This window comes from Megalobrama amblycephala, linkage group LG6 (assembly GCF_018812025.1).
Source record: "Megalobrama amblycephala isolate DHTTF-2021 linkage group LG6, ASM1881202v1, whole genome shotgun sequence".
NCBI classification, from domain to species: Eukaryota; Metazoa; Chordata; class Actinopteri; order Cypriniformes; family Xenocyprididae; genus Megalobrama; species Megalobrama amblycephala.
This window is the reverse complement of record NC_063049.1, coordinates 33,408,646-33,432,200: the sequence shown is the minus strand read 5'-3', so window position 1 is coordinate 33,432,200 and position 23,555 is coordinate 33,408,646. Positions and strand designations below refer to the sequence as shown.

General features: G+C 37.6%; 2 protein-coding genes across 12 annotated transcripts in view; both read right to left on the bottom strand.

Annotated features, from left to right (window-relative positions):
- Positions 1-994: 994 nt before the first annotated feature.
- On the bottom strand, positions 995-18,841 carry mphosph8 (M-phase phosphoprotein 8). 2 transcript variants are annotated; one of them, XM_048194196.1, is made up of 14 exons: positions 18,552-18,841; positions 13,308-13,457; positions 12,142-13,185; positions 9,729-9,819; positions 9,167-9,637; positions 8,311-8,433; positions 8,102-8,190; positions 7,582-7,722; positions 7,318-7,404; positions 5,791-5,945; positions 4,771-4,928; positions 4,557-4,681; positions 4,370-4,453; positions 995-2,216 (listed from the first exon to the last, which is right to left on the bottom strand). In XM_048194196.1, the coding sequence occupies exons 1-14, from the start codon at positions 18,648-18,650 to the stop codon at positions 2,175-2,177; spliced, it is 2,859 nt and encodes a 952-aa protein (XP_048050153.1). In that variant the 5' UTR covers positions 18,651-18,841; the 3' UTR covers positions 995-2,174. The 2 variants fall into 2 exon arrangements, with proteins under 2 accessions (XP_048050153.1, XP_048050154.1); XM_048194197.1 differs by having other exon boundaries at positions 12,142-13,182.
- Positions 18,842-19,680: 839 nt separating this feature from the next.
- The window catches only part of aff3 (AF4/FMR2 family, member 3), a 32,874-nt gene continuing 28,999 nt past the window's right edge, over positions 19,681-23,555 (bottom strand). For all 10 annotated transcript variants that reach the window (XM_048194180.1, XM_048194184.1, XM_048194185.1 and 7 more), the window contains 8 exons: positions 23,084-23,217; positions 22,910-22,973; positions 22,051-22,187; positions 21,620-21,691; positions 21,425-21,518; positions 21,284-21,330; positions 20,983-21,176; positions 19,681-20,660 (listed from right to left, as the gene is read on the bottom strand). In XM_048194180.1, the coding sequence (XP_048050137.1) occupies positions 20,539-20,660; positions 20,983-21,176; positions 21,284-21,330; positions 21,425-21,518; positions 21,620-21,691; positions 22,051-22,187; positions 22,910-22,973; positions 23,084-23,217 (864 nt within the window). In that variant the 3' untranslated portion in view covers positions 19,681-20,538. The remainder of the gene's footprint in view (positions 20,661-20,982; positions 21,177-21,283; positions 21,331-21,424; positions 21,519-21,619; positions 21,692-22,050; positions 22,188-22,909; positions 22,974-23,083; positions 23,218-23,555) is intronic.

The following is a 23,555-nucleotide window of genomic DNA, read 5'->3' as shown; positions in this document are numbered from 1 at the left end:
TTTGACTCCCTGATTGGTGTAATTTTCTGTATAGCATCATAGGTAATGTAGTTTTTCACCAGGAATTCCACTATTAAACATGATTATTTTAAAAATAATGCAGGCTGACATCTTCAACAGAAGCAAATACCATCAATTAACAACCTCTTAGCTCACTGTAGGTCTGTCTTTAAAGGTTTATAAGTTATCGTTAAAAATCAATCTCCCTATGTAGAAAACTAATGGAGTTTTTTTCTTCCGAAACCCAACTGGTGCGCGAGAGCGATTTGATAACATACAGAATCGTCTGCTCTTTGGTGTCATACACCGATTGGTCTGCGCAGCGCCACTTCAATTCGAACACACCTGATATTTTTCAAAGCATGTGATTAGCTGTTAGCTACTGATGTCACACTTTCATGTGCACATGTTCCATATTTAGTTGACAGAGAAAGCTTGAGGTACCAACAAAGCCTGATTGGATTTGTTAGGTTTTGTAAACTCAAAACTAATCCTGTAACCCTCTGGACTTATTCCCATGTGAAAAATCTGTTGCCCTTATAGAATATATAGCAGGGATGGGCAACTTCGGTCCTGAAGGGCCACTGTCCTGCAGGTTTTAGCTCCAACCATGATGAAACTCACCTGCCTGTAGCTTTCTAGTAATCCTAAGATGTTGATTAGCTTGTTCAGGTGTGTTTGATTAGGGTTGGAGCTAAACTCTGCAGGACAGTGGCCCTCCAGGACTGAAGTTGCCCATGCCTGATATATAGTAAAGACATTTCTATCACAACCATCTCTAGCGTGTATGTTGGCTAAGGCCCATCTTTCCCATCTGAACACATTCTAACATGCATTTGTTCTGAAATACAGTTTTCCTTGTTACAATGAATGTGTATACTAAATTAAACTGCAGGGATGAAAATCCCCAATGCTGCACCAGATAAGAGAACAACTGTTTATTTATTTCAGAAATGTGTAGGTTGCTATATTAAAGAGGAGTGAAGACAAAATATTGATTGTTATGGAAATATATGTACAGTTTATTTACTGTAGTCAAAAGATGATGTGAATCAATGAGCAGTCTCTCTCACACTTACTAATAGTACAATGACGGGAGAAAAAGAGGTAGGCCATGAACAGAATAAAAGAACTCTTCACTCCACTTCTAAAACTTTTCAGGATGAGCCCAGCTGTAAATTCCTGATCCGACTCTTAGTTCATTCATAAACGATTTTATATAATGTCTGTGAAAACTACACTCACGTGACTTGTATAATCAGTATGAGAAGATGACCTGAGCTCATGTGCTGCCATTTTAACAGTTATATAACTAAAGTCAAATGCAAAATCTAATAAGAAATTAAACTGACATAGGTACACACATGAAAAAAGTCACATTCCCTACTAATCAGCATTAAAAAAACCTGTTCTACTGATAACTCGTACTTGGATGACTTGAACCTGTGTGGATCCTCCCCTCAATGCAAACACAAAGAAGCCCTTAAAATACCTCACGAACCAATTGTACACATTCATTCATTTCTTCAACTATAATGGCTTCATTTTGTCCAATTTAGGATTCACGCCATTAGTTCATGCTTTTTAAAAACCATCACATTCTCAGGAAACAAAAAGAACCCACTCGTGTTCAAAGTCACACTTGGGTCCAGTCTTGTCACAGTCCCACGAGCACAAAGCGACAGGGAGACAAGAACCACTCGTTCATTACTTCATTCACTCTGCAGAAGCGATGCAGATAGAAGCACATCGGACGAGCGTGTGGTCGGGTTAAACACAGAACATAGAACAATGGGTAAATCTGAAGTGATAAATTATTCTATTTAAAAGAAAAAATAAAAGGAACACTTTACAAACAAGATTTACAAATGACCTTCAGATATAAGCCCAATGCGTCACACTTCATGCTGACCTCACGTGTAATGCAGTTGCTATTCAAAAATCAGACCTCCAGAAACTCGTTACAACACTTAACCAAGCATGAATTTATAGTCACACCGTGATTTGTGACTGTTGTTAATGACCTGTTTCTACTTCAGTCTTTCCCCAAAATAAAACAAATCCGTTTCTAAACCGTCTCCTGCTCAGCATGTGTCAAGTGTAGGAAAAGTCTCAGTTCTTGGAGAGGCCGAGCTCCTGCAGTGATCTTTGACCTGGAAGGGAGGACTGTGGCATCACTGTAGCTGGACTCTGTATGCACAAATGAGGAGTTTAACCTGTGGAAAGAGAGAAACGCATATCTGATTAATACATTTAAATTATCATAAAGCTTGCTTAGCTCAGAGTTACCACTTTTCCATGATAAGGATTTTTAAAGGGGATGTATAATGCTATTTCATGCATTCTGACTTATTTACACTGTTAAAGAGTTGGATTCTCATGCTAAACATGGCCAAAGTTTCAAAAAAATGAGTTGGACGTATGACAGAGTATTTCTGTGCCAAATACTCTCCTTCAGGGTTCGTATTCAGTTTTTTTTCGAGTATGGCCCTGTATGACGTCATAAAGGGCAGAATTCCTTGTATGGACAATTCTGCCAGAAGAGTGCGTACACACATCAAACAGAGCGAGAGCAATAGCACGCCCATCAATGTGCTTCATTCAGGTTACGGAAGCCGTCGGCAGTGTCGTCATTTTGTTTTTAGACCAAAGAGTCAACAATGTCACCAAAGAAAGGTGTTTCTGGTTGTGAGGGAAAGATAACCTTGTTCGGCTTCCCAAAGAACCCAGCGATAAGGGTTCAGTGGATGCAGTTTGTTTTTCCAGGGCAGCAACGGAGTTGTGCAAGTGTTTATTCCTGGCATTTCAGTGACAGGAACGCTGGATTTGCAGATCGTTTGAAACTGAAAGATGGAGCAGCCCCAGTGATAAAATATTCCGGTCATGAGTCGGAAAGTACCACAGTACTACAGGCGGTAAGTAAAACAGCACCAAATGTCTGTGTTTTGTTGACAATCGGCGCGTAAAGCCGCGCACACACTTAACGATTGTAAGGCCGATTATGAATGTAAATTGATACTTATGACGGATCGCGCTCAAACGCGTCCAGTCAGAGCCAGTTGCGTTCAGTCTGCGATTGCAGTCGGTGTTTAAATTCCATGTGTAAGTATTTAAATCGGCTTCAGTCGCAGGAAACAATCGCTTGTATGTTGAGCACCATCTTAGAATGTTTTAGCTATTCGTTAAATGGGTGCCCAGCTTAAGTGCATATAATGTAAACAACACGAACGTATAGTGAATCAAAAGTTAACCAGGGATGCAATGATGTATTGTGTGTAATGTCGTGACTCTTTAGCTCCGGCCATGGCACGTCTCCAGGAGCTCGACTGTTTTCGGAAAAATCGGTACAGCATATCAGTCTTTTATAAATCTGATAAAACTAAAGACTTTTCAGAGATATGAAAGATGTAGTACTACTTTATAGGTACTCAAGATTAACAGGAGATTGGCAGAAACCCTTCAGACTGATTTGTGAATTGATTAGAATGAATTTAAATCAATAATAAAAAAAAATCTACACAGAATTACTCTAAGAAAAACCAGATGCTATTTTTATTAATATATTTCCATGACTTTTCCAGGCCTGAAAAAAGAAAAAACTATTAAAGTCGCAATGTAACTGAAGTATCAAAAGTCCTTTTCTTCTGTATTGTGAATGTGGATGACATTTTTGATGAAAAATGAAATGTTTTCTTTAAAAGAGTGGTAATGGAAGCATTTTATTAGTTTTGCTTAATTCTTACTTTATGCTCTCAAAATAATATGCTTCTCACAGGCTCATATAAAAATGCTCCTCACATGATTTAATAAGTCTAGACTTTAGTAATGAATATGAGAATACTGTCAGACCAGTATGAGTGTAATACATGCATGTTTCAACTTGAGAATTTTTAATTTGCAAGATATAGCGTGTGTATTTTTTTGGTCGAGTTGCTCTGTTGTGTCTGTAGTTACTACCGGCCGGTCGCTAATGAAGCTTTTTATTGTAAAGAGTACTTGGGAGTGTTGCATAGCTAAGGAAGCACTAAAGTGATAGTGATAGTGGCTTCTTGGATGGGGTGCCGTCCTCTAGGTGGTTAGGGTCTACCAAAGGCAAGAAGGTAAGAACAAGGCCAACAAAAAAAAAAGAAGTGCACAAATAAATTGTTTACAATAATTTTAATACTATGCATTTAAAAAACAGATAGGGCCAACTTTTACATTCCCTGATATTTCCAAAGAACCATGGGAACCAAGATAGCTACAAGTTTGATTATTTTGCAGATGCCATGTTGTCCCACTTGTTTGCTTGATTTGGTGCATGTTCAGGCATTTATACAGCAGTATCTAAACTCTCATATAAATATTAATGTTAAACAGTCACAATTACCTTAGCTGTGGGGGATTCTGCCAGACGAATGAACAGTTTATTGGCTCCTTGAACAGGACTGAAAGAGTATATGAAATGGCTGTCCTGTAGGGGGAGCAGCATGCAGAATGTGAGAGACTGCAGACATTCAACAGAACAAAGAAATGATACATTTGAATAAGGATCTTTCATGACATCAGCGTCTTACCAAGAAGATGGGCAGCTGAAACTTGTCATTCAGGACGACAGCATGGACACTACAGGGCCCGCAAAGTCTAGCTGTAATCTCATTAAGGAAGTTTGCATGGAAGATGAAAAGCAGGATGCCAGATCCTGAGACAGAAAACACAATAATTGCACACTAAATTGGTAAATAAAATGGCAGTTATTGAGAACAGAAGATTTTGAAGCAAGTGTCTCACCTTCCCCAGGTGTGTGTTGAGGGGGTTTGTAGTTGAACTCCAGTGAAAAGTCTGGTCCCTCGCACAATCTGTGGCAAGCCAGAGGAAATACAGGTTCCAGCAGTGCCAGCCGCGTTTCAAAATAAGCTCTGATTGTCTCCTCCGCCACTGTTGATAACCTGTGAGATACATTTCACACATGCATCTTTATATTCAATGTATTGACACATATTAACACACACACGGGCTTTATAGACAGACAGATTGAGATTGACTCTTGAAGGACCACCACAACATCCTCTTGTACCACTGTTTGAAGAATTTATCTTCCAGAATGTGTGCAGTCTGTCTATAAAGCATATAAAAAAATTAGTCTTCATGTATTTTACTACACTTCAGCTTGTGATTCTTATTAAGTGCGCGTCATTTTTTAGGATTCTTTACCTAACCTAAGTCTCTGAGATCCTGACAGCTTGGACTTCTGGAGACTCCAGGTAGGTTGCAGTTCTGGAAAATGGTGGCGCTGGAGACTAAAGGAATCCTGATGGTTTCACACTTAATTCTTCACCTTAATTCTTAATTCTTTTGCAGTTAAGGGGTCTTTTCTTCTCCACCTGTTTTTGTCTGACTCTGCTGAACTAATGAGTATTTTGCTGTCCAATGGCCATGCTTTAACTTTCCAATTTCTAGTATTGCATTAGTATAACATCCTTCTCATGAGCATTTAATAATTTTTGACTTTTCAGTCTGAGCTAAATCTCTTTTTGGCTCATTTTATCTGTATAAGAAAACGTGCTTAATAATTATGCACACCTGAATATAAGGCGTTTTTCACTTCCAGCCTTCATGAACAATTATATATCACTTATAAATGATTAAATACAAAATTAATAGTAGTTTTTAATATTGATGTGGTTTGGAATTGGTAAAATGTACTTGGAAAAAAAATCATGATTAGAAAAATCAACCTGCATAATTATGCACGCAGTGTATATACATAGACGGCAGTGTTCGAGATAATAAATAGCAACAAACACTCACGTTTGCATGTGGTCTTTGATGAGATCATATACCATAACATTGTTGCTAACTTTGGCACAGTACAAGGCAGTGTTCTTGTGTTTAGACAGGATGTTGCAGTCAGCCCCATATTCCAGCAGGAGGCGAACCACATCTGCATTGCCCCTTTTACAAGCCTTAGAAAGAAAAATACAACAATCAGGAATCAGGATACACTGAATTGATAGAACATCACAGTAATGACATTTACATTGTCACAAAAAATTATATTTCAAATAATTCCTGTTCCTGTTCGTCAAAAAAAAATAAAAATAAATGAAATTATTGTAGTAATATGTAGTAATATGACTGAGCACCAGACTCTCTCTCATGCACACACGCACACACACACACACACACGCACACACACACACACGCACACACACACACACACACGCACACACACACACACGCACACACACGCACACACACGCACACACACGCACACACACGCACACACACGCACACACACACACACACGCACGCACGCACACACACACGCACACACACACGCACACACACGCACACACACGCACACACACACACACGCGCACACACACACACACACACACACACGCACACACACACACGCACACACACACAATCACTGTGTGCCAAACTACCTAAAAGGTGCCTCGGTAGGCACTGGAGTGTTAATTATAATCAACAGATTTTTTAAAAAATAAAAATAACTCTATAAACGAGTTCCAAATGACAATTATTTTTGAGCCCCACAATTTTCAGGGATTCAAAGCTCTAACAGTGGATGGTAAAGAATAAAGATAAAAAGAATAGGGCAATCATTTCTGAATGGAACGCTCTCTCTCCCTCTTCTCAGAACTGTCTCTCATCCCTCACAGTCACACGTACAGAGCAAACATCCTTTCTATTCTAAATAACTTAGTGATACAGTCTTTGTTAGCTGTGGCTTGAATAATTTCTGTGCAGATTTAAACAGTGGCTCAGGATTTATTTATTTATTTTAAATAAACGAGCACATTTAGCTAACATATGAATGTTTGAATTATCACCTCGGAGATTGCATTCACTTTCAATAGTTCAATGCAACTTTGACGATCCCTTATTGAATCGACGCACTTTAGCTATGTTCATTATTCTTTCTAATTTAATGTCAGGGGAATGTCCTTAAACACTAATCAAAGAAATATCATACCCTCTGTTCGCTTCTTTTTAAAGAATGTCCAAAGATGCGTTTGAACAGTTCTCTTGGCCAATTTGAACGGCACGAAAAATGACTAAGGCTTGCTTGACTGAGCGCAGCGCGTTACAGTATTGAGTTCTGATTAGTCAATCGTTGTTATTTATAGTTTGTTAATTATCATACATAGAGAATTTTAATTTGCAAGTTTTGCATAATACACAACACTTTTAATCTAATGGGGATGGCAAGAAGGGAGGGATGGTGGTTTTACAGAGGGGATGCTTTTTGTCATTTTTTTCAACAAGGGGGATGCCCTGAAAAAGCCCTGAATATAACAACCTTCTGACCTTCATGAGAGCCGTTTCTCCACCCAGAGTTTGGGCATTTACAGATGCTCCTGCCTCCAGAAGAATGGCCACTGTCGTCAAGAAGTTCTGCACCAAACAGGACGGGTTATAAAAGAGACAGATGAGAGACTGTGCACTTACCAACAAAATCACATAGAAAATGAATGCTTAACTATACAAAATATGCTAATACTCTCTTGGATTTAGTGGTTGAAGTGAAACAGCCATTGTGAGGGTTCCTGAATAGAGCAGTGTTGTTCTCACCTTTTCAGCAGCATGCATCAGGGCAGTGGTGCCATTCTTCTGTCTGGCGTTGACCTTCACTCCTTTCTTAATCAGCAGCCTGAGGACATCATCCTGACCACCTGCAGCAGCCAGCAGCGTTAAGGACATGCCGCTAGAGTCCTGCAGGTGGCAGCACATAAACAAAACATTCAAAAATGTTCACATGATATCATCTCAAATAGGTTTACTTTTCTAGACCCCCAAAAAAGCATATTTCTGCACTGATTCAATTTCAATTAAATTCAAAATATTTCATTACATTATAATAGATGTTCTAACAGATGAGCGGTATGTTAACAGATAACTCTGCAGGTATAGACAAGTATGTTCATTTGAGTGAAAACGTCTGTTCCTGCTCGGTGAATGATGGTTAACACAGGGATTGAATGTTGAACTGTAACATGACCCAGTTTCTCTGAAAAGTCATAACAGATTTCAAGACAGACACAGGCAGAGATAGAAAAATAAGAGAAGAAGAGAGAAAGAGAAAGTAGCATACCTCCTGGTCCAGATTGTAGTCCTCTTTGGAACTAAGTGCACGTTTTACCGCCAGGTAATTCCCATTTTTCACCGCTTCTCGCAGCTCAGCTAAGAGTTAGACGGTAAACAAAAAAAAAAAGGGAGAAAAGGAGAGGAAAATTAAGAAAAAAAACTGAGTGTTACAATAAATGAAAGATGATGCTATTGTTTTTCTGTGTTGTCACTCACTGGGAGTTAAGGCAAGCGGAGAGAGATTCTCATCTTCTCCATTCAAGTGTTTCTGAAAGTCCTCCAGTGTCATCCAATCCAGCTTGAGCTCCACCCCAAGATTAAGAGATGGCAGTCCCCTGTCTGTCACACAGAGACTTATGGTTACTTATGCATAGGTTATGCATTCACATGCATAGCCTATAATACATATATATAATAGGCAAATGCCTATAGATCACACAATGTGCTATTCCATTAAAAAACAGCTAAAAAAAACAATTAGGGCTGCACGATTTGGGGAAAAAACTGTACTGGAATTGTATTTTTATTTTAAAAAGTGTAATTGCGATTTTTTTTAAAGGCACCTGGTTTAATGTGCTTGTTTACAATTTGGCAAAAATACGACTAAAAATACAAACAATAATTATTATTTTAATTATGATGATTATTATTACTAAAAATATTATACAAAAAAAAAAAAAATATGTTATTTACAGTACAGGTTTAAAATAAATCAAATGTATCGCTTTCTTAACTTCATTTTTAAACATTAAACCATCAAGCTATTATTTTGAAACATGTTGCTTTTTCAAATGCATGTTATAAGTGAACCAAACTCAGATGCAGAGATGATTTTGTGTGGATCATTATTTACAGTGAAGCAAGCTGCTCTGAGACACTGAAAACACTGGATCATGAGTGCACTCACGTATAAGAACACATTGGTGCCCCTCACTCCGAAACACACAATTCCGTAATCGCACATATTGCGATTTCGGTTTTATTTTGATTAACCGTGCAGCCCTAGCGCAAATGAACAAGACATGTTTTTAAAAGTTGAACCTCTTTTAACTTCACATTGACATGTACAAACCAGGAGTTTTGTCTGAGCGCTCCATAGTCTCCTGAGAGTCCTGATTGTCATCGCAGGCGGTGAAGACCCGTGATTCACTTCTCCTCCTCTTGTCCTTCCACCTGGAGTCTTCTGTAGAGTCAGGAGACGCTATTGACTCCGTCATGGACTTCCTTTCCAGCCGCTCTTGCCGGGCTTCTTCTGCCAGTCTCTGTGCCTCCTCCATGCGTGCTTTTCTCTCCCGTTGGGCTTCCTCGATTCTTTCTTTTTTCTTTCTCTCCTCTTCTTCAATTCTTTCTTTCCTCCTCCTCTCCTCCTCTTCCATCTTTTCTTTCCTCTTCCTTTGCTCTTCCTCTCTCTGCTCCCTTTGTAATACCTCCTTAGACTTTGGGGCCGGCTCATCTGATTTATCACTTTTCTCCATCTCGGATGTTCCCTTCTCCTGTTTCTCGTCTAGCTCCATGGAGACAGGACTCTGACCTGGTCGTGGCACTGGTAGGAGAAGAATGTATTTGTTAATATCAGGTGATCAAACACAGCACAAGACCATTAAAAATGAAAGTCAGCTGCAAATGTATTTTACCATCTTTTGCCTTCTCTGTCTTATCTGAATCAGGTTTCCGTGCAGGAGACTGCTTTGACAGTTTTGTTTTCTTGTCATTTTTCCCTGCACCCTGTAGAACAAGTTAAAAAAAACTGTCAAATCACAAACACAATACTAGATATTACATTTTCTGAAAACATTTCTAAGCATTCTTGGTGGCTGCCAGTAAGTAAAAGAAAAATAATTAATACTTACACTACCGCTGAAAAGTTTGGAGTCAGGAAGTTAAAAAAAAAAAAAAAAAGAAATTAATACTTCTATTGAGCAAGAATGCATTCATTTGATCAAAAGTGACAGTAAAAACCTTTTCATTGTTACAAAGGACTACTATTTAAAATAAATGCTGTTCTTTTGAACTTCATTTAATCATTAAAGAAAAATTTATCACGGTTTCCACAATGATATTAATCAGCACAACTATGTTATCGAAAATAAGAAATGTTTCTTAAGCAGCAAATCAGGGCCCGTATGTATAAAACTTCTCAGAAATGCTCTTAAGAATAGTCTTAAGTTTTGACTTAAGTATCAAAAATTTCTTAGTAAAGAGTAGGACTTTTCTAAGAGTAGGAGACTTTTATAAAGAAGCTAAAAGAAACTTTTAGTAAAGTATAAGACGGATTCTTAAGTGCTGACTTAAGTGTTGTGAACTAAGGACTACAATGACGTCAACTCAAAATGGCTGCCCTCAACCTCTGAATCAGCCAATAGTGAGTCTGGAAGGGTGAAGTCACAGCAGCACAATACCAATCATTTAATGTTATTATAAAAAAAACAATAAAGAAAACAAACGTTTTAATATTTAAATTTATTTAAAAGCAATAGCTTTGCATTGTGCAAAATTTTCACAAATTAGTATTGATGGTGTGGAATCTTTTTCTACTGATATACGTGTCCTCATTTACAGTTAGAGCAATGATGTGAACACGCGTTTATCAATGGCTCCAACAACTGCAGGGAAGCCCACAGTCAACATAAAAGTGGCTTTCTTTTGCCGCATTGATGGTCAGTTGGAAAGTCAATGAACTGCCATAGAGTAAAGGCCAGATGTGATGTCCAGCTGTATGAAAATTGACATCTTCAGCCTTAATTCAAATATTTTTAAAAATGTGTTAAAAGATGTAAGCATATTGTGTAGCTGTGCTTGGAGTCAGTTGTTTCATATGTTATAATGAAATGAAATTTAAAATTATTGTTGGCCAGGCTGTCATACAAAGAAATTACGAACACATGCAAAAACAAGAGAGAACCAATTAAATATTAAAAACTGATTATGTTGTAGTCAATGTCATATTTTAAAAACATTTAAATAACAAACATAAAAATAATATTTTCCTCATATTTTGATGGTTTAAGCAAAATTGTTTGCAATTAACAATAAACTCTTGTTTGCATTTACTCTTGTGTACTGTATGTTCATTTTTTGTGCTTCCTTGTTGTTCGTTCATCATCTGCGCTTTATTTTTCGTGAAGCATTTTGTTTCGCGTCAGCTGTGATACACAGACACCCACTCTCATTATGTGTGTAACAGTGGCTAGATAGAGAGAGTTTTGCAGGTAGACTACTGCACACTGACGCCCACTAGAGACTGAGGTGTTTGCCGTCATTGACAGTGCATATGCCTTGCATGACAGCAGTGATCGGGCCGGGGTTCGAGACCGACTCAGAGCAGGGTGGTTAGTATTGGAGTGTGAGTTTTGGAGGTGGCGCAATGTTTGTTTGGGTTGATTTCAAATATCAGTTCAACAACGAATTTGAGAAATCGCATACAGCACCTTTTAAATGTATTAAAATGCATTAAACATATTAATTATTGTTTAAGTAATATTTATTAAATGTATTACATTTATTTAAAGTTATTAAATGTCTTATTAGGTCAGTTACAAAAAGAATTGACAATCAAGTTTATATAATTTTATCAACTCCATGTCATCATATAACTCCAATACAGTATATCTTCATTGGAAAGCATGTATCCTCTTCTTTGCTGCCATCTTGTTACTCTTAACTAGGTTAAGACACCTCTACAGCTCTCTTAAATAATTTAGGAGCCAAGACCTAGTCTTGACACTTAGGAACCTTTATGAATCATACTTATTCTTAAGTCTAAGAATAAGAGTAAAATGACGTCATTCTTAGAATTTTGACACACTTAAGACTAAAATGTTACTCTGAGCGGCTTTATACATACAGGCCCAGCATATTAGAATAATTTCTGAAGGATCATCTTTTGCAGTGATTTTGATCAAATGAATGTAGCCTTCTTTCAAAAACATTAAACCTTTGAACGGTAGTGTGTATAACAGAGTGAGAGAGAATTTTTGCCTTATGTCAAAAATGCCAAAATAAGGAAAGGAATAAAATGGGTTCCATCAGAGATGTATAGACATGTACCTTTGGAGTTGCATTCTTGTTCTGGTCCCCTTGTCTCCTTGGTGCACGATCTTTTGCCTCACAGTTCAGCAGGAACTTCTCAAACATGTGAGAGGCCCCACCCTTCTCACCACCTTCTTCTTTCGGCTCTTCCTCTTTGGATTTGATGGGGGCTGTTGATGCTGTGGATGATGAGGAGGAGGAAGAGGCAGATGAGAGCCGCTGAGAAGGCAGGGCTGCTTCTTGCCCTTTGCTTTTGACCTTTGACTTGGGCGCAGAGGTAGCTGCCCCCGTGTCACTGGAATCGGGCTCCTCCTCGCTGCGAGAAGACTTGCTAGTGCTCTTGCTACTAGTATGGTTCTTGAGCTTGTTTGCACCACTTTCTTTGAGCACAGCTGTTGAAACCTCTACTTTTTTAGGCTTCTTCTCTTGAATCAGGTCTTTGAAGCCTTGCAGTTTCAGGTCAGGCTTGGCCTTCTTCTGCTTGGCCTGCTTGAGGTCGCCTCCGCTCTCAAGTCGCACAGATTTGTCTGTGGATTTTGCTGATGTAGTTTTGAAGGAATCATTTGTTTCTGTGTTTGTCGTATCATCCGTGTGGGACTCAGAGGGCACGTCGCTCTTATCATCCTCTTCGTCCGAGGAATCGATCTCTTTTTTTGACTTGATTTTCTTTTTCTTGCGGTCTTCTCCACTATCTTTCTTATGTTTTCCTCCATCTTTAGGCTTGTCAAGCTTTTTTTGTTTCTTAGGAGTAACTGGGATATCGTCTTCATCTGATTCAATGAGCCTCTTCTTTGTCTCTTTTTTAGGAGGTGAAGGGGAAGGATCCCTGCTCTCCTCCTCCTCCTCTTCCTCATCAGACTCAGGCGCAGGCAGAGGCTTGTCCTCCCTCCATTTCTCCTTCTTTTTCTTCTTCTTCTTTTCCTTCACAGGCATCTCGTCATCCGATTCCTCCACTTTCTTCTTTTTCTTCTTCTTCTTCTTTATAGGTGAATCTTTGGGTTTATCCTTATCGCTTTCACTCTCTGAGTCAGCATCAAACAGATCACTCTTCATGGGCAGCTTCTAGGTACAACGGAACACAAATCAGTATTCAAAAAGACTTGAGAAAGTAAACCAGATATTGCCTTGTCCGTACAAGCTCTTAGAAAAACTACAATAATGTGAATACATCTTAAGAGTCTCACCATGCCACTTTCTTTCTTTGGCTTTATCTCGGCAAGGGCCTTCTTGTAGGCCAGCAGCACCTCCCTGCAGTCGTCCAGATGTGCCTCAGGCTCCCAGGTGTCATCTTCCGATGAATAGTTCTTCCATCGCACTCGATACAGCACCACTCCCTACAAAAATGTTAGAGGTCAAAGATTATGGCCTGCCATTGGGTATTATGGCCTGCCATATCGACAATCTCCAAACGGCAATGTCAGTAATGTTCATGAAAACATACAGGTTTATACACTCATTTAAGGGGCATGAAACCCCCTATTTCAGCACCGGTTAAGCTTGGTTTAAACTCGCCGCATCTGCACGAGACCCTATTTCGCGCTTGTCATTTTTTTGTAACTTTGCGTGCAGCTCCGCTTCCGAAGATGCACGACTTCAGGCTGATTCTGGCCGACGTCTGTCAAGCACCCAAGTCCAAATTAATTGCTTACATTTACAAAATGAGCCTACAATAGCAGAAATAAGCCCTTTTAATGAAAATAAAGGTCCATGTTTAATAAAAAAATGAAACTAAAAAATATATTTAATCATTTTTTTAAAAATATTTTTTAATTTAGTTTTATATGCATGTTCTCATATCTGTATATTTTGTTCTAATGTCACAAGTAACAATCTCAAGATTTATGGGTTTGGTTCTTTTGTGAAGAAAAACCAAAAAGAAAATGTTTGGTGAGGTGCAATAAAAAACAAACATCATCACGTGTGTACCTTACTTGTCACCGCTGCTTCCTGATGGTTCAGAGAACAATTATTCCGAGTTGCCCCGTCGTTTCAAAGAATAGTACAACAGCGAGTGCGTAAAGTAAAAATGCTTTGTCCATTTGGGGAAAAGCACTCGCAGGCATCGAAGGCCAAGGTTTAGTTCTCCCCCCAGTTTTGAAAAATTCTACCAAATTGGGTGTGGTACGCTGTGGAGTGGAGGGGGACACAGACAACAGGTCCAATCTATTTTATTTCACTCTCTTTGAGTTGAAGCATCAAAGATTCCTTTCTTTCTTTCTTTTAACGCCATGCCAGCTTCTACAGCTATATTCATGGCAAAAGTGAGGTTTAGTTGGGGGAAAAAAAAACTAGAAGATGTTTAAGATTCATTTTTCCTAAAAACCTTAAAAACTAAATTTGGATTTACTTGGTTGAAAACATCAAAGATTCCCACAATTGCACGCTGCAATTCACCACTGCATGCATCAAAGTAAACAAATATATTTCACATGGTTTTAAGCTTACAGTACACAAATACACACATATTCTGGGACTCCGAAGACAAAACAGCACAAAATGAACCAGTTTTCCCAACACTAAAAATGAATGGATGCTAATATTTCATACTATGAGGTGCAACACAAACACCTCTAGAAAAATGAGTTTAGTGTTTTATGACTCTTTTAGGTAGCCTGTTATAGGAATGAGAATCGTTCCTTGCGTTGAAGTACTAAAATTACTAAGACTAAGATAAAAATAAGTTAAAGATAAAAAAAAATTACATAAACATAAAATGACTCAAACTAAAAATGAAAACTGATAAAAGCTAACTCAAATACTATTAAAATAACACTGACTAGTCTAGTACTTTAAAAAAAACACTCATAGACAGAAGAGAAGATACAATAACTGTAAATTCTCTCAAAAAACACTTTTGTCTTTCACTTTTTTAGGCCATAAAAACACTGCTTAGGCTGTAGTAGTGCCAAACGTCTACCTCGCATTATCACTAGTGTCATGTGCTACATAAAGAGAATGATGAGATGGGTGATGTTTATAAGAGGCATTGACGCAGTAATTAATGCTTGGCAGACACATCCCAAGCGCCACAGGTTAGTTTCAAAGGGAAGTTCATTATCCGCTGTGTTGCTAAGTAACAAACACAGCTGATTCCCTGCTCTGCTTATTTCCTGTGACTCTAGCTGGAGGATTAATAATAGCTGAAGATCAAAGCCAAATAATATGTTTTAATCCCAAATGACAGAGTGGATGGGCTTTCTCCTTTTCTCCATCAACTTCACAAGACTGGCAAGCAACTCAACATACTTTTGTGGCTGTTGTATTTAAACCTATATGATGTAAACCCACATTTATCTGTATCTTAAAGCAAGTAGTAAGTTGGATTCAACATATTTGAGAGCCTTGCTTAAATTAGAGTGCTAGTTTCCTGCACAACAGAAGCAATGAGAAGCGGTTAATCACTGTATTTATGTAAACAAGCAAGTAAAAGACATGATTGTCTGTGTGTGTCTGCCAAAGCGCAGTAGTCTATGAAGCACAAGCTGTCAGCTAATCTGAGAGTGGTTGTTACTGGCTCACAGCCATCACTGACTGACTCATGTTGCAGTAGGTATGAATGGACACAACTTTGATAAAACTGTTACGAATGCGGAGACCGACACACAGAGAGACAGAAATATTTTTCATTCAAACAGCCTTATTACATTCTTTATGTCTCAAATCAAAAATGCCACAGGAAGTGACTAAAATGCATCAGATATTTAAAATGTTTTTTTAAAAATTTGTTTTATGTAACGGAACATTTGATATCTATCTATCTAGTTATGGGTTTAATGCCGCTGCAGTCAAGATAGTGAAAGAAATTAGCATTTGTGGTCTCAGAGTTGAGATTTGTTAAATGTATACTACCGTTTAAAAGTTTGAAAGGTAAAATCTGTATCTGTAAAACTGTTTAATGTTTTTGAAAGAAGTATCTTGTGCTCCTCAAGGCTGCATATATTAGATTACATTAAAAATAAAGTGAAAACAGTAACATTGTGAAATATTATTAGGCTACAATTTAGTTTTCTATTTTAATATATTTTGTATTTTAAAATGTAATTTACTCCTGTGATGGTAAAGCTGAATTTTCAGCACCATTACTCCAGTCTTCAGTGTCACATGATCCTTCAGAAATCATTCTAATATCTGATGTCTAATATCTGATTTGTTGCTCAAGAAACATTTCCTATAATTATCGATGTTGAAACAGTTGTGCTGGTTAATATTTTTGTGGAACCAGTGACACATTCTTTTTAAGACTTCTTTGATCAAGATGAAAATGACAGCATTTATTTGAAATATAAATCTTTTGTAACATTATAAATGTCTAAAAAAAATATCTTACTGATCTCAAATGTTTGAACAGTGTTGTATATTTAATATGTTCACTGCTTTAATATAACACATTAGGCTAATCAACCAGTTATTTAAACTGTATTCAAGGATAGCCTTTATTGTGTTATGGCATTTTATGAATTATTTACAGATAATTTTGAATTTAAATGTTCATTTGATTTTATACACAAGTCATAATTGTTAAGAATTTTATGCAATTTATTTTAACTGAAGTATGAGACATAAATGGATGCTATGTGTTTTTATATAGTTAGAAAATGCCCTCAAAAGAAATAAAAATAAGCTGGTTTTGAGCATCATCCTTTATAATAGACTACAAATGGATATGGTAAGAAGGGAGATATAAAAGGCAGCTAAGCAGTGAAGTGAAAAAAATTGTTTCACAAATAAGCTTAAAATATCATATCATGTATCTAAATGGCTTTAAACATATTCACACATTACAGATACACTGGTGACTGCAGTAGAACAGACTCCAGTTCAAAGGGCACTGAGCTGTACAAAATTGGATTTTACATGCCATTTGTTATCTGTCCTCTAATCACTGACCTCCTCGATGCACTTTACCAAGGTTTTATTGATCTTAACCAACAAGGTTTCATCTGCAACAGAGTTGTCTGTAATGTTCTTCTATCGCTATCCCTTTTCAAGTACACTTTTTCTGCTCACTCTACTCCATTATCTGTCTTTTCCTCTTTAAGTTATTTAAAAACAATCCTCCCATTGTCGCATAACCCCTGTCCTTTAAACACTAATGACACACGGTTCCACAAACACACACTCATGCCCTTGTGATATTTCTAGATTAGGCACTGTTGAATGTAGCCTCACCAAAATAAACTAAGCCAGTCTGGCATGAAGTGATCGGTTACACTTGCATTTTACACAGTTGGAACAACAGTAAAACAGCCTCCAAAAAAAAAAAAAAAAAATCATTCAGTCAGCATTTCACATATGCTGAGGCAACCCAGCATCTTTAGACATGAAGGTGATGAAAGTGGTCTGTAATGTGATATTCCTCCCTCTCTCTTTATGAGAACCCAAGAGGCCTTTGCGTAAAGCACCTAAACAAGAAAAGGGAAAGATCCTCACCTGCATCTCCAAAACACATCCAGAGCAAATTTATGTCTACACCGGCTTTCCATAGTACAGTAAAACTATTTTAAGATGCAGTAACAGACCCTGAATAATCTAAAACTACCAAATAATTAGTATATTCTAATAAAATAAACTACTTCTAAAGGAAAATGCTTAATCACTGCTATGAGATCATGCATGAAGGTCTATCAGGACATACGCAATTAATCTTTCACGTTTGTTAAGAGATTTATTAATGCGTTTACACAGTTAATGTGGTCATACATCATTTATTTTGTCTGATCAGAAGTATGTGCACAGGATTTAGTCTCTCTCTTTTCTATGCATTCGTACAAAGAGCAAAACGACTAATAATGTGATGTAATAGCGCGTGCATGGATGCTGTAAACAACCGGTGTATAATAAATCCATGAATGACCGTCACTGCTGTCAACATTGTTTTCCTCTGCATGAAACACCGCTAGTCGTGTTCGGCATTTATTATGGGCGTGGGTAGGTTTATTTCGGGGTTTAAACTAGTAATTTAGCTAGATTTTTAAGCGGTTGTGATGTAAACAACAAGAGCACAACGCCTTTGGACCTCAATTTGTCTCGCGCCCAGCTCGAGCTGAGCTAACCGTCAGAAAGTTACAACGAGTGTACAACAGCCTCTCGGCGCTACGGGAAGTTTGTGTTTTAAGGCGAACAGGTCGTAAAATGCCCCCTTCGACGAATTCTTTGCCGTCATCCTACTAATTATACACGTATGTGCAGTATTTAATAAGGACAGTAATAGCTACATGCTAAGTCGCTAGCAAGATGCTACACAAACACTCCGCTGCGGGAAGTTTGTTTTAAGGCGAACAGGCCATAAAATGTCCCTTTCGACTATTTCTTTGGCGTTATCTTACTTATTATACACATATCTGCAGTATTTACTAAGGATAGTAATGGCTACATGCTAAGTCGCTAGCAAAATGGCATCCGAAGCGCTACCACACATTCTCTCTCACCTCCTCCACTCGCATATCAATAATCCTCTCCACTTCGTATACATCTTCTTCATCCTGTTCGCTGTCTCCAGGCTCCGCTCTTTCGGCTCCGGAGGCCATTTATCCTTTAACCAAGCAAAATATTGACGCTACGTGTCGTATATATGTGTGCTAAAAGCATGAACGCCGCAATCCAGCCGAACTAGTGCACATACACAGATACAGCAGCAGCGCACAGTCGCCGATAGTAGACGATGTTGCCAGATCACGCAAGAAAAACACGCAATCTGCTCTGGAAAATCCCCCATCAAAGTAGCGTATATTACGCGGTCATGGCAACACGGGTAGTACTACAGAGAAGGAGGATCCGTGTGTGTAAACGGTGACATGATATGACTGAGGTTATCTTTTCCCACTGCTAAATATATCACAGGCGACAAATAGAAGAATGAGGTGAAGTGACTTTCGCTAAAATAGCTAATTTTCGGTATGACTTTTCAATAAGATTGAACTAATTTTACAAATTTAAAATAAATATTTAATGTATATTATAATTTTATATTTCAATAATATAAAATGACATATTTATAAATAAAATAGCTAATTTTCTGTATCACTTTCAGGAGCATTAAAGATGTTAAATGTTAAAATTATTTAACAATAACTTGAACTAACATGAACATACTTTTACAACATTAACACATTTGACTTTTAATGTTAAAATGTATTTGCATATGTTAATAATTAGTTACTATATTCATTAAAAGATGCATATGGAATGGATCCACACATGTATGTCTGTAATAGTAACACTGAAATACATAAATGTTTCTGCATACATTAAATTGGCATTTTACTGTAGTAACAGTAACTGCGGTTTTTAGTATTTTGAAGGTGGGAGGTTAAATAAGTATTATTTCAAAGGTAAAGTTACTATGTGAGGACAGACCTTTCATTTCCTTAGGTTTTGATTAAATATTATCTCTAACATCTTAGAGATTAGAATGTGCAAAGTCTCTGTTAATTTGTAGACATGTTCTTTCAAAATTTAATCTTGTTTTTCATTAGAGATTTAATGGATTTCTGTGGTATGTGGTGTGCAATTTATCATCATCATCATCATTAACAAATGACCAACACTACTACAATCTACTGTAAAAACACTTTAATTACAAAAGTCCTGATTATGTTTTTTCCTTCTTACAGTTTAAACTTTACAAGAACTTCACAAGGCCATAAATAGTCTTGCATAGACCGACATGACTTTATGCTGGCTATTGAAAAACAGCACCAAAACATTTATGACACATATGTAAAAATTCTGACTTATTGCACAAAGAACTTCATATAAAAAACATGAATCACATCCACAGATCTTAAAGACTTTGTGCATGCACTGATTTTGACATAAGTTATGGAAGGCTCATGTTAAAAAACAAAAAAAACAAAAAAAAAAAACAGTTTTTAATGAACGTTGGAAGGATGCAGCACCCTGTCATAAAAAAATCATTTTAATCCAGTAAAGAGTTTTTGTCATAATAATTACATACAGAAAATAAAAAAGATTTTTTAATTTTTTCTGATATAAAAATGTGGCACATTTTGGAAAAGCAGCATTTGATGAATTAGCCGATAATGGTTCCTTTTCAAAACTTTCAGTAAGATTAGCATTTTTAAAGAAGTGCTAAGAATTGAATGACCAAGGTTCTTTCAATTTGACCTGCAAGTCTTGATTGCATAAAAGAAAACATGATTATTTCTCACACTGTATCCTCAGATATTATGACATTTAATGCTCAGTAGGATGAAGTAACAAAGGTATGTCTACTTCTGAATACCATATGATAACATGATGCCATCATGAACCTATGGCAGACGATTTTCAATAGTCCTGGCCCAAGACACCCTGGACAGAGAGTGCAGGAACTGTAAAATCTTTTGCTAATTTGGCTTCAGAACATTGTTTTCACAAGTGATTTGTGGAGTTTGAGAATGTCTGTACATGGTATTATGATAGATTAGCACTGATCCGGATCCACTGCAGCCCTTGCCTGGTGTACTGGACGATATGGGCCATGCTGCTATGCAGAGTCAAGGGTCCAGTCAGTGTGTTTAGATAGTTGAAAAATTCTGGTGTGTGTGTGTGTGAGAGAGAGAGAGAGAGAGAGAGAGAGAGAGAGAGAGAGAGAGAGAGAGAGAGAGAATGAATAGTTTAATTGTCACTGAAATTCACATTTATCAACAATAAATGAATAAATACACACTGTAAAAAATGGTATTTTTCATATAAATAAAATGTTCTAATAAATAATGATAAATATTTAAATAAGATGTAACATTTTACAAAAAAACATTATAAATGTCAAATAAATGTTTTCTTTCCTTAAGCTATAAAAATGGGCCCCTGAGAAGCACACAGTTTTCCTAAACAGAACTGCACCAAAAAACTCACCCTTATTTTCCTTGGCCAGGGTGTCAGCCACCTCCCAGTACTCATAACTGTACAGGACACTGTTGGTGATGTTGAGGTGATTTGCTGCCATCTGGTGGATACGATGGGGAATGCTGATGACGCTGCTCGGTGAGCTGCCTGTGTGAGATCCCATTATATTGACAGAACAAATAGAGGCAGGAGGCACAGTTCCCCTGTCGAAGCACAAATACAGATGTACTGACACCCAAACACAACATGAAGGTTTCTCACAGTGCTTAAGTATATATGAATTACAGGCCCAGCTCTAATTAACCCTTACTTTCCAGCATCGTTCCAAGGGGGTTTTTGAGGTCCTTTTGGAGAACTCTAATAAAAGCATAAACAAGTATGGGTAAATCTTTCAACAGGACAACTTAGTTGTTTTAACAAACTGTATATATGATAAGTGACAACGGCCTACCTTGAAGTAGTCCAGCAGAACTTTAGAGTATTTCAGAGCATGGTCCTTTTTAAGTCTGAACATTTGCCAATAAAGAAGAGCAAGACAGCGGAAACTACAACCCAGACAAAAAAATTTAGTTTTGTCAACAGACTTTAACGTGATGAAGATTCAGCCAATACAGATAGTTGCAGATCTTTGTAGTGTTGTATTTACCACAGTACAGCTAGCTGTTTGTCTTCCTGGCTGACTCCAGGGCCTGCGTGACTCTTAATTCTCATAGCGTATCTGATCAACACAGAGAACATGTCAAATCAGTACAGAGCTTCTGACAAACACAGGGCCTTTTTATTTTTTGGCATTTGTCAAAAAATGGGTGGGAATAAAATCTACTGACATTAACAAATATATATTTGCATTTTTTTGTGGCTTGTTGATCTGTCACACCACTAAATCTACACATCACTTACCCACATCTGATGTAGGTAAAATAGAGTCATAGCCTGTCACATGGAGCTACCCCTGTTTTCCATTCATATATTATTAAAGTCATGTGATATCTGGCCTAGTCAAAATGCTTTCCATGCTGAAATAATGCAGAAGAAGAAAAAGAACAATAGAGAGGGTGAAGGGAAACACTTAAACACCTTATGAGCTCCACAGTTTCAGCATACATGGTGTAGGGGGACTTGGACTCCAGCGGTCCCTCTTCCATGGCTTTACCACACTCCATGAAGGACAAAGCAGCATCCACATAATTCACAGCTTTTCCTAACTTATCCACCTGCAAACAGGGATAGAGACGCAAAAGGGTAAATGAAAGCAGTGGATGAATCAGATACAGAGGATACACCCATAAACCTGGGATTCTCAACCTTGTTTTGGTCTGTGACTGATTTTTATGTTCTATTAACCTTGAGACCGCTGTTCCATGTCACAGCTATTCAGAAAAACACTTCCTAAACCCTGGGTTAACATCCTTATTTGCATATTTGCAGTATCGGTGTCACTGATTGGGCGAATACAGCATGTGACCTCTTTCCATAAAGTCTTTAGCATTGTATAATACTGACTGTATTATCAAGTTTATACTGAATGGACCTTTTTTTGGACTTTAAAGGTAAGAATGAAACTGTCTCTTCACTCGAATTGTCACGTTTTCTGTTACCATTTTGAGGCACACAATTGGGTGTCCATTGCTAAGCATCTAGCCGCAACATTCTGACACTGCATCGTTTCACACTGTACACATTTGTCACCGAAATGCAAGGTTAATACAGCAAAAGCATTATTGCTAACCCTACTACGGAGAAGGGTTTCATAGCCCCAGGGAAAAATCTGTGCTAACCCCACTTCTAAATTACAAGTGTGAAATGTTTCTTTACTCAGGGTCAAAAGTGAGGTTTAGAGCGATGATAACCAGGGGTTAAGCACAGTGTGGAAAGCCCATGAGAGTCCTGTCTAGACTGAGGCAATATACTGTACATGTTCACAATGCTGTCATACCATTGCGTCTGCTCGATGTTTCAACCTCTTGGCCTCATGCATGTAGTACTCAGCATGATGAGAGCTAACATGAGAGGAAGAAAAGAAATATTAGGTGAGAACTATGGGAAGCTTTTCGACATTATACTTTGCAGCATTGTTAAATGAAACAAGCATTAACAGAAATGAACTCACACATCACTGATAGGTACAGTTCCGCTGTAGTGAAGTGGAAGGTTTGGAGGAGGACCCCGAGATCCAGAGAGAGGCTGTAGGTGTCCTGACACCCCAACACACTCCACTTCTACCTTGGGCTGCGTCTTCTGGACCTGTTGTGACAAATGTCCTGTTTCATTAGTGTATATTACATTAGAACAATTGTTATATTCCTTCATTGCCTCTAAATATTAGAAAAGAACTACCATTATTGGTCTGCATAAGGTTCTTGATTTGCTATATGGTTCTTGAAGATTAAAAACATTCTTTACGTTGCATTATACTTCAGATTAGAGTACTTGATTCTGGGTTCTTTAAAACATTCGTTCTTCTAAAGAACTAAAGAATGAAAAAATTCTTTGTGAAAAATTGTTCTTTCTGATTCTTTTTGGAACTTTAATTTTTAAGATTGAAGGATGTTGATAACAAAAGCGTTAAAAAATCTGTAGAA

Excerpts from the sequence above, each read along its gene's own strand:
- mphosph8 (XM_048194196.1), bottom strand. The coding sequence starts at position 18,650 with ATGGCCTCCGGAGCCGAAAGAGCGGAGCCTGGAGACAGCGAACAGGAT. Across the intron at positions 13,458-18,551 it reads TTGATATGCGAGTGGAGGAG|GGAGTGGTGCTGTATCGAGT; the intron begins GTGAGAGAGAAT and ends ACATTTTTGTAG. Across the intron at positions 9,638-9,728 it reads GACAGAGAAGGCAAAAGATG|TGCCACGACCAGGTCAGAGT; the intron begins GTAAAATACATT and ends TTCTCCTACCAG.